The sequence below is a fragment of the Phalaenopsis equestris genome, unplaced genomic scaffold, assembly GCF_001263595.1.
Source record: "Phalaenopsis equestris unplaced genomic scaffold, ASM126359v1 Scaffold000900, whole genome shotgun sequence".
Classification (NCBI taxonomy): Eukaryota; Viridiplantae; Streptophyta; class Magnoliopsida; order Asparagales; family Orchidaceae; genus Phalaenopsis; species Phalaenopsis equestris.
In genome coordinates, this window is record NW_018165339.1 from 24336 (window position 1) to 35580 (window position 11245).

At 35.8% G+C, this 11245-nt stretch overlaps 1 protein-coding gene across 4 annotated transcripts; it reads right to left on the bottom strand.

The window, feature by feature from the left end:
* Positions 1-692: 692 nt before the first annotated feature.
* On the bottom strand, positions 693-6759 carry LOC110032259. 4 transcript variants are annotated; one of them, XM_020735828.1, is made up of 4 exons: positions 6303-6759; positions 4052-4209; positions 2836-3612; positions 693-2134 (listed from the first exon to the last, which is right to left on the bottom strand). In XM_020735828.1, exons 1-4 carry the CDS (start codon positions 6595-6597, stop codon positions 803-805), a joined length of 2562 nt encoding a protein of 853 aa, XP_020591487.1. In that variant the 5' UTR covers positions 6598-6759; the 3' UTR covers positions 693-802. The 4 variants fall into 4 exon arrangements, with proteins under 4 accessions (XP_020591487.1, XP_020591491.1, XP_020591488.1 ...); XM_020735832.1 differs by lacking the exon at positions 6303-6759 and adding an exon at positions 3815-3888 and having other exon boundaries at positions 4052-4141; XM_020735829.1 differs by lacking the exon at positions 6303-6759 and adding an exon at positions 3800-3888 and having other exon boundaries at positions 4052-4141.
* Between the last annotated feature and the right edge of the window lie 4486 nt (positions 6760-11245).

Below are 11245 nucleotides of genomic sequence, written 5' to 3' on the forward strand. Positions count from 1 at the left end.
AAAAAAAAAAACTTCTTAAAAAATATGGGCAAGATTTATAAATTATTTTTTTCAAAAAAATTAGTCAATAATTTTCTTAGGGCCACCACACTCCACAAATTTTCTAAAAAACACCATGAAAATAATTTCTCAAATAGAACTATAATAACGGTCTAAAATGCATAACAAATAGAAAACCATCTCAAACAAACACTAAGTCACTATTTAAGTTACATGCCTTCTCTATGTTTTTAGAATTTTATAAAATCTATATCTAATTTTTTACAACCCTTTTTATAGTCCTCAAGATCCCAAATTTCTACCTATAAATATGAAGAAAGATCCAACAATTCCACTCCATCCCATTTTCCTGAAGCAATTAGTTCTTATTAAAGATTATTCTTTTTTCAATTCAACTCTACCAGTCCTCTCTTCAGAATTATGGCACAACCCACTAATAAAACAAGATCCAACCAAAACTTGCCTAACAGTACATATTTCATACTCCTTACCAGCCGTTATAGAAGTCTGACAAGTATAGCGATTCCTGATCCAGTGAGCAGCAAAATGCCTCCTAGATAAAAGATAATAGAGTTAAGAATGAATCAGAAAAATGAAAAAAACAATGTACAACTTGGAACCCTAGACGAAATCTTGTAAAAATTGCATCATTTTACTCAACTAAATCATCCAAACAGCTCAAGTCGAACAAGTATTTTGAATGCATCTTGAAACTAACAAATAATGCACTTCACATTGGCTAATTCAAATCAAACATTCCAGACATGTAAACAAGAACAAATATATAATAAGCATATGTACACTACAAGGTCTCCAACAGCATAGCTCGGATTTTCGCCCTAAGATCATTAGGAATCTCAGTAGGATGAGATGTTTGTTTATCATCGGAAGCTGATAAGTCTCTCCCATCAGAATCACCGGTCAAGTCAACTGATGGGCCTCCAAAACAATCCATGGACTTGATAGCCTCTCGAGCTTCGCTCTCTTGTTTTCTGCTTGAATGAGAATGATGCTTCTTCCGACGCTGTTCAGAATGTTCTATATCCTCATCATCCGATACATGATCATGAATCTTACGATGATGACGATGCTCGGAACTTCGTTTGTGCCTGCGCTCATCTTTGGAGGAGCTGTAGTGATTATGATGTTTAAAACTTTGTTCATCCTTATGGCATGACAAGTGGTATTTCTTCCTGCTAAACTTATGAATTTCATCGGAGTCATCGTGCCTTGAATGGCGTCTCTTCCTAGATCCGTGCTCCTTACCTAAGGCCTCATCATCAAAGGGCACTGAGCTTCCTTCTCTTTCAATGCCTGCAGTCTTGGAATCAGTGTCCATCTGCATAGAACCACCAGTAGAAGGTTCCATACTTCCACTGTGGTGGCTAAAGGAGTTCACCTGTTCACCTAAAGAACTATTGCCATTCTTTATCAAAGATGCAAACATTTTGGCTCGTTTCAATCTTTCAGCCTTCAGCTTTTGCTCCTTTGTCAGACCGGCTTCAGCCGAATCAGCTTCCCTTGATGCTGCAAGGGCTACACTTTTGGCAATGACTGTAGCAACTGTTACATCACTGCTTGCTTTGTGATAACTCTTTCTATCAGATTGGGGGGAGGATCCAGATAACCCAGCAGCCAATGATATACCAGAAATGCCATTGGAAGACATCTTTGAAATAGGTTTAATGCCCTGTAAACTGCCAGATGTTAGTGGGGTATTAGTAGGACTCCTGCCTCTGGTCGCAGCCCTAATTATAGCCGCAACTTCGTCTGCAGTAGCTCCTGAGTTTTTAGAGGAGTGTCCGCCATCATCAAGAGATTTCTTGCGAAGGGTATTTGCAGGACTTACCCCTCTTGTTGCTGCCAGAACAATAGCAGCAGCTTCATCTGCTGTTAATCCAGAATGCTTGGCAGCTATGGACTGTTGATCCTGTGAATCTTTCTTCTGCCCACCCAAAACCATCTTGAACTTCTCCTTCCTTTGAGGGTCATAATAAGCCCCTTCTGAAAGTTCAGACAAGTCCCGATCATCTGCATTAGCATCCCTTCCATGACTTTCAACCTTTTTCTTGTTCCCTTCATTGTGCTCTGCATCATTTTTCTCATCAAAATAGTTTTTACCTTGCATTTTCATCTGCAAAAGGCAAAAAAATATTAATTAACATGAAGAAATTTGGTTATGAGATATGAAAAGATTTATAAAATTCATACTGAAGGTGAAATCAAAACTGCAGTTGGAAGTTAAGCATGTCAAACCATTCCCAATTTTTCCAAAAAACAGGAGATTATTTTGTAGTAGACAGTGTTGAATTTTTTTTTAGGGAGTACTGATCAAAGTTGGGTTTAATACACCATTAGTCCAAGTCATTTTCAACCCAAGACCTAAGGAGACATTTGGGCTCACGTTGCAATATTCTATAACATGTTTTTCATCCATCTTATGTTGAACTAAACAGTACTCCTGTGTGCCTTAACAATTTTATTTCAAGGAACCTGTAATAGCGATTTTGTGATCCTACTTATGCAACAACTCATAAAGCATGGTTGATCTCTGGACTAGGGCAGTCCTATAAAATAGAAAACAACATTTGAAGGAACTTCTAAGGTGAATAAACAGCTGAATGAGATGCTTCTAAACTACAGCAATGTCCTGCAAATTAAAAATTCAGGTTCGCATGCCAAAATCAATCCTGAAAAGCCACCATCTATTAACAGAAGAAACTCAAAATTCAAGCCAGACAATAAAGTGATTGTTCAAATATAAGAATAACAACCAAAATAGATACAACGGCATAATGGATACAACTTCTATATAATTCATAAGAAAATAAGTACCTTGTGAGCTTCTTCAAATATCATCAGGTAGTACGAGTGGTATTGATTGGTTGAAAGAAGAAATGGAAATCTTCCAATATTTTTATCCTGCTCAATGAGTATTGCTTCAAATTGCTTGCCATTCCTAAGAATAAACTCAACTATTTTTTCTATGGTCCTTTTCAGAAAGGATGGAGGCTTCAATATTGATGATTTCAGATCAGCCATGCCTTTTTGAGAACTTTGTGCCATATCTTTTGCAAATGAAAGATCACCGTCTCCTGTCTTCTTGCTCACACCAAAAGTGGCAGCATTTCCAGAAAGTATTTTCTTAACTGACAAAGGTTTTGCATTGGAGCAAGTAGAAGATGCCATTTTTATTACTCCTTTATTTCCTAAAACTACATTAGGAGCCTCACCATTTTCTACCTTTATTGGTGCTGTTGCATTCCCAACAGCGACCAAATTATCGTGCTCTATTTCTTTAGTCTCAGTTTGAGGAGTAGTCTCATCATCATCTCCATTACCATATATAGATCCAAGCAGTGACAAAGCCCCTGCTTCAGAAGTATGATTGTTTGACTTGTCTTCTTCCATTTTAGTAGAATCATGCTTCAAAATTTGATCATGATCAACCAGATATTGAAAATATGGATGCAAATGGTGATCTGGCATTAAGAAACCAAATGTTGGGTTGTTTCCCTGTTTAACTCGTAGAACAATCTCTGATTGTCCACCATGCTCACTTACAAAAGTTGCAGTCCTCGCCATTATCTGGTGTAACTTCTCCGTAGGAGGCTGCCAAAGAGACAAGAAAAATATAAACGTCTTCATACTTTTGAATAAAAATAAAAGAGCATAAAAGCAATGAAAAAAAACTAATTGAAGAAAATAAAGACAAATATAATTCTCCAAAAATATATAAAGCATGCTTATCCCATTTGGTAAATTTTGTTGCATATATCACATATTATTCTAATCCCACCTGCCTAGTCCTTACGTCATGATACATCACAAGGAAACAAGTGCCAATGAATGGCAACCTTAGTAATACTTCATCTCTTCTCCAAGCATCTGAAATTTAGACAATGTAAGCCTTAGAAGAACAAATGCAGCTTGAACAATTATTGCTTTTGCCAACTGGGAGGTATTTATAAGAATCTACAAACAACATTGCAATCATTATCTGCAAAGAAAGAAGTGCACTAAAATGATGACAATGCATATGTTCACTTACTAAGTGGTTAATGAGGAATTCAGGCACTTCAAATGGTGGACGAAAACCAGAATTATACTCGGTACTGTCATTAATAGAATTTGAATTTTGGTCACCATATGAAAGTGGAACAGCTTGGTAAGCACCAAAACCTGTTGCTTCTGATTTCTTCCCGAACTCTGCAAGGAATAATGAATAGCTTTCAATCATTAAAAGGTTGTAAAATGTCAAAAAATATCAGATAAAAGATAATAGCATATTACTAAGAAAAACGTCAAGAGTACATAGAAGCCTCTTACTTGACAGTGTCAGAGAGGATCATGAAGTAAATAAAGCATCCTTTCCTGCAAACTTAAAAGCTAGAACTCACCATTATCTTAATTAAATTAGGCTCTCTTCATAGTAACTAGGTTAGCCAAAAAGTCTCAAAATAAAAGAAAAGGAAAAAAATGATAATTTCAAAAGTTATTTCCTTTATGGCACATAGCTGCCAACAACTTGAATATTCCAACAGGATTATAAAATATGGAATTAAAATACAAAGTGTGTTCATTCATTTTCTCACATAAATACGACAAAAAAGGCTTCAATAAAGAGAAGTGATATTGCATCAGCCTCCAAATGCTCTCCTGACATTTGTAGGTAAAGAAAGATATTTAAGGGCTATTTGTTTGCAAATAGTTAGAATACATGTGTATTTTAAATGCAGTGTACATATATAACACAAAGTATTTAGAATACTCATGAATGTTATGTTGAAATAAAATAAACCTTTTTTTTCGTGCGTTTGGTTGGAAATAAAATAAAAACTAAATATTTTTTTTTAAATCTATATTTTATATTAATTTATTTTTTAACTTATTTTTTATTTTAAATGGATCTAGGGTATCGAGAGTTTGATAAAGCCAATCGGGGCCAACAATGTTGGCGGGAACGCCAGAGTACAAGAGCTCAGAAAGAGCCGAACATCTTGAGCTAGCTTTAAGACGTCAGGGTTCACAAGCATGGGGAGAGCCAATAGTTGTGAAAAAGCGATGGGAAGGTAATGGACACACACAAAAAAAGCTAAAGGTCATGAGCAAGTGCGGGATTGCAAAGTACACAATCATAGAGAGAGCTGAGAGTTGTGAGTGAGCACAAGAAGCATAGGGTGAGCTGAATATCATAAGCAAAAAAAAAATTTGAAATTTGCCTGGTTCAAGAGAATTTCAAACTCATGAAAAAAAAGCTGTTGGAGGTATTCACAAGCCCTTATAGAAATGTTTTGGATTTATTTTACTTCCAACCATGCACCGCAAAAGTTAAAATTCCTAATTTTTTTTTTGCTCTACAATCCTAATACATCAACACAAATAGCCCCTACTAATTTCACAAACTAAATTGCAAAACTTCAAGGTTTATATGGCAGTTAAGATATAAACATATCACAATTATTTATTTATGAGCAGTAGAATCGCTTGTTTTTTAACTTGAATCAGCTAGTTGTTACACCAAATTCACAAATATGAAAATAAGAAAAAATAGTTACATTTTGATGGCCTCAGCCACAGTAAACATTCTGTCAAACCTGACTACGCTAAATATAAAATTCCAATCAGTACTTTCCAAAAAATATCTTTCTTCCAAGATTTTGCTGCTCCCAGTTAAGAATTCCAAATTAGCCTACAGAAGAAAAGTCTTCATTTCAAGTGAGGAACTCAAATTGCCATTCCATGAGATTGTTTTTGCCTTCGCCATAACCTTCAATTTGTTAAACAAAACATGAGATGAATGACTTCAAACTCTAAACAAAACAGTGTCGCCCCTCACATCTATTAAATGGAACAGCTAGGCCTAGTTTTATTAAGCATAAGGTGATGTTTGGCAGCGCTTCTAATAAAATTTATCGCCCGATTTACTAAATCCAGGAGTTTCATGGATTTAGGGTCCCAAATTTTGCCTTTGATTTGGCTTAAAACCGGAGGGATGGGGTGGATTTAATGAATTTATAATTTACAGATTTACTAAATCCTACTTGCAGCCAAAAACCACCTACGGGCAATTAGAAAGGAACTGAAAACAAAGTTCAGATCATATTTTATCCGTCCTAATTCTCCATCGCTACAAAATCTCAATAATTAAGTCCTAAACCAAAACGAAAAATTAAAAAAAAAGAAATTCCCGCTAATGTAATAGCCCTCGAACACAATGAAAAATCAGAAGATGTACACAGATATGAATATCAAAATAAAATCCAGGCATAACATCTAATTGCCTTCGATTCTCAACTGACCTGAATCAAGCTTCACTCTCTCCTCATCCCCAAGAGGAGGAAGATCTCTATATCGCTCGCCGTCTAGCTCATCCAGCGAGCCGGCATCGCAGGCGTCGTCAACGAGGCGCTGGCTCCACGTAGAAGTGGCCTGGCGCGGCGGAATCCGGTCAAGGAGGTGGCGTACGTCGTAGCGGTCGATGAGGAGAGATGCGTCATGATTCCAAGGAACGAGAGCCTCGCGGGAGTTGACGAAAGACGCCGTCGAATCGTCGTCAAAAAGCATCGCGTGCCGACCCTGCACCTCCAGATCCATGGCGACTGATACTCCGATTGAACGATTGCAAACGATATCTTCTTGGTATAGAGAATTAAAAACCTAGAGATATCGCGGAAGAGAAGGAAATCAGGATATGAAGAACAAGAACTAGGGCAAAGACGAATCGTGTAAACGGAAGATACACGGCTGGGGTCGCGAGATTTGCGGCTGCGCAGGGTGGTGGGCTTTGAGCGTTAGTCTTAACCGTTAGATGAGGTTTTGACGGCTATGTGCTTCTTGGTGATATTAAACAATTTTATTAATAAATATGAGTTGGGGAAAATGTCAAAAAAAAAAAAGGAAAGAAAATAGAGAATTTTATAAAGGAAAGAAAATAGAGAATTTTATAATTATTAAAATTTATCCTTCTACTCGTAATTTACATATTTTGGTAAAAATATAAAGCTAGAAGAGATATTATGTCAAAATAAATTTGATAAATTGAATTTTATGGCTTAATTAATATTTATTGTAGAATGGATGTCTTTCTAACTTGTATACATTATAATACATGATTAACTCATGATAAGTTATAAATAAAGGAGTTTTGATGAAAATTGTAACAATTTTATTTTGATTTGACGAGTAATATTGATGAGTGGGTTCATTTGGTGAGTGGGGCAAGTGATATTGATGACTTCAAGTGATCTCAATATTTAGTAAGAGTTTTATATATTATTAGATTACTTGAACTTTTAAGTGAGCTTTCATGTATTTTGGTGACCTGAGCTTAATGGTGAATTAATACTGATTTCAATCAAGTTTTGTTGTGACCAACAAAAGGTGATTAAACACAAGACAATCCTCTTATTTCTATGATGAAATTCAATAAATCAAGTGAATATAAATTTCATTTTGATGGTTGGCACATATGTTATGATTAGTAACATGAATTTGACAAATGATTAACACGTTGATTATTTCAAGTTTGTAAATACCCCATAATTTTTGTTGAAGACTTTATTGTAGCATTTTAATAAATTTGAAGATATGAAATAAATTTTAAGATATTGTTATAGGATTTCAAGATATGAAAGAAGCATAAATCTATTGATGATAATGGCTAAAGTGTGTGAATCTGCTTGGAAATGATAATGGAAAATGTTGGAATCACCAAATCTTTTGTCCTTAGAGAATTTATAATTATTTTTATAATGGCTAGGTTAGACTAATATTTTAATCTAGATGGTTAGGGTTACTCCATAGCCACTAATTGGACTTCAAGAGTTGGAAGAACAATATGTTAGAATTCAGATATATGAAGATGTTGATATTGCTATGGTTGAAATTCATGTATGGGTAACTCATATTCAAAATCAACATTGAATAATCATAGAGAAATATACTATAATTAGACCTACCCTTCTTATTACTAAGAGAAGTGGAACATCGATTAACCTAAAATGTCATTGTCATTTGCTAGGTATACCTTTCCATCTTTCTACACCATTAAACAATTGATCATAATAATGGAATCAAACCTACCATTATGCGAGAAGAGGAAATTGAGAATGAGAAGTTTAGGCTCAATGATGGGTCATCAATAACCTCCTTGCTTATTAAGGACTTTTTAGCAATCTTTTAGTGATTATAAAAACCTATTGAGAAATCATAGAAGATTTATCACATGGTGACATTGAGTAACCTACTTGCAACTATCTAATTGTAGTAGAGGAGTTGAGCAATGGGCCTTGCATTTTCTTTCCCACTCACTCTAGATTGAAGATGAAATTTAGACCAAAACATGCATGGGAAGATAAGCTCTTCCAAAACCACATCATTAAATTATTCAACAACTTTTGCTATCTTTTTTTTATTATTCTCGCATTCTTATTTCTCCATATAGTTTTACTTGGACTCTCAAGGGTAGAAGAATAATCATTGGCATTATAGGTACCAAAATTAATGGAAGGATGAAGACTAAAAAATTAAATTTATTGGAAGTTGAAACTGCACATTTTTTTAATAGACTGAGACTCAATACTCTAAGATATTGCCTAGAGAACAATAAAAAAAACCTCCAAATTATGTCAAAATATGGAGCCTCGACCACCCACTTCTTATCACGATTGATATAATGGATATATCTAAAAGAAACCTATCATCATGCCACAATTTCATGTTGAACCTTACGCTTTCATTAAAAGTGACTTCGAACTTGATCTAGAGGAAAACTGGAGCTAGGAGAGAAAGGAGCTCATCGTCCTGACCTAACAAAGAAAGAGTTCTGTCATCGTAGGAAAGGGGTCGAGTATAAGCATGCTCAAGAGGGCCATTTATCATTAGTAGTTGACCTTATGACAAGCATATTTAATCAATTTATATTCGCCAGTGGTTATATAGCTTCACTTATGAGGTAAAAAATCTCAAGTTGAAACTTTTCCATCCTGTGCACTCAATCTTCCATAGAAGGACCCAAGGAGCCTTTGCTAGCATGGTAACATATTTCAAGGCGGGAAGATGCAAAGTCTTGACCACCCTGGCTTCACAGCTATCCCGTTGGAATGGTGGGTGTTGGAGCAAGATACTATGTTGTTATGAGTATTACATTTAGTGGTCATTCGATAAGTGCTGCAAGCACTTCAATGGTGGGATTGTTTTTCCAACAGATAGTGCCAAAATATTGCATGCTAAAGAATTTGTGGCAGTATAGTAATAAATTATAGACGCATTATTGCATGAAAACCTAACACATACTCAAAGAATAAAGATAGCATGTAGAGAAACCAAAAGTTTTTACATGGAAAACCCAAAAGGGGGAAAACCACATGGTCTAGCCAAATTGAAACAATCTAATATGAGTTGGTGATTATATATACATGTCCTTTTCTCACAAGTGGGAAATGGTTCCACAATTTCTTAAATTACAACAATTGTGTGTAAAAAAGAGCTTGTTTCCCATTGTATAGATCAATTGTAGTGGGAGCAGTTGCTAAGAGTTTGGTAGTCATGCCACATTATTTAGAATGATGCATTGCTCCATAAGGCTTTTCATGATTATACAACGTTTTGTCGTTACTTTGAATAGTGTTTTGTCGCTTCATAATGTAAATATTGACACCATACAAAACTTTGCTGCAATGAGTAGAGGGCAGCCAATGGTGGTTGATATTGGCAGACTAACAGTGGTTGATAGTGGTCGATGATGGTTAGTGACTACAAAAGTGAGAAGTGCTCTCCGGATATTTAGTGCATAAATAATGTTGGACTTCAAGAACAATGCATTGAAACCTAACTTGGGGAACTAGGAACAATGTGGTTGCTTCCACCAGAGTCATGGTCATACCATTAAAGCATGCAAGTAGGTCAAGAAAGAAATTGAGAGATTGATTCAATAAGGGTACTTGGGTCGATTTGTGCAAGACAAGCTTGTTCGCATCGATAAATCTCCCACAAGTGAAAGCAAACACATAAGCAAAAACATGGGAATCACCTAATTGTTGGAGAAATTCAAACAATTATAGAAGGATAGTTGTTATCTAACCAACTTCTAATCACCGCGCTTGGAGAACTAGTGCGTACAATATCATGCTTCGAGCTCATCATTTCTTATGATTTTGACCTAGAGAGAGTCCAATTCCCCTCGCTTGGTGAAACCTGATTCAATGTAAAGAAGATCCTAATTGATAATGACAGCTCAACCAACGTCATATTCTACTTCACCTTCCTCAGTAGGAGGTTGACTAAGGGAAATTTCACTTGCATCTAGTTCATTGTATGAGTTTGATAACTGATTAGTAAGGTTCAAAGGAATGATAAATCTCCCTATTGTGATATGAGAATTCACCTAATAGACGTCAAATCAGAATTAACATACAACGCCATCTTTAAGAAGCCCTCTAGTCCATCTTCATTAGCATCATATCCACACCACACCTGAAGTTGAAATTCCTCACTTTAGTCAGGATTGGTGCTACATGTAGAGAAAAAAGGAAACAATCATGCTACCTCAGGCAAGCATAACTACGCTCATCGATGAACCTCAACATGAAAAACTTTGATTTTCAAGATAAGGATGTATCTCATTGTGCTTTCCCCATAGAAAGATTTGATCCATGTTCCACTCTCAGATGACAACCCCTTCTATTTGATGAGCAAAGGTGGAATACATAGATCTTCTCAAGAAAAAATAAGCGCATGTACCCTGGATAACAAATCTAGAGTTAACCCAAAGATAATTAGTCACATACTCTCTAAAGGTGAATTCAACCTCAAGACTGTCATACCAAAGAAATGCAACTTCACTCAGGATTGCCTACAAGCCATCAAATATGAAGGTAACAAGCTTCTGGAAAAAAAATATTCATACGAGAGGAGCACCACCCTATGTATCTGACAAATGTCGTGATGGTCAAGAAGGCTAACATAACTGAGTGGATGTTTGTTGACTACACCGACCTTAATAAGATTAGCTAGAAATATAGTTTTCACCTTCCACACGTAGATCAATGCATTGATGACATATTTGGACACAAGAGACTTAGTTTCTTGGATGCCTACTCTGCGAACAATCTGATAAAAATGAATATGTGAGACAAGGAGGCCACCTTCTTCTAAACAGACAAGGGTATATACTATTATCAAGCCATGCTATTTAAGTTAAATAATAGTGGCGTGACCAACCAACATCTCATGAACAAGGTAT

Excerpts from the sequence above, each read along its gene's own strand:
- LOC110032259 (XM_020735828.1), bottom strand. The coding sequence starts at position 6,597 with ATGGATCTGGAGGTGCAGGGTCGGCACGCGATGCTTTTTGACGACGAT. Across the intron at positions 4,210-6,302 it reads GAGAGTGAAGCTTGATTCAG|AGTTCGGGAAGAAATCAGAA; the intron begins GTCAGTTGAGAA and ends TATTCCTTGCAG. Across the intron at positions 2,135-2,835 it reads TATTTGAAGAAGCTCACAAG|ATGAAAATGCAAGGTAAAAA; the intron begins GTACTTATTTTC and ends TGCCTTTTGCAG.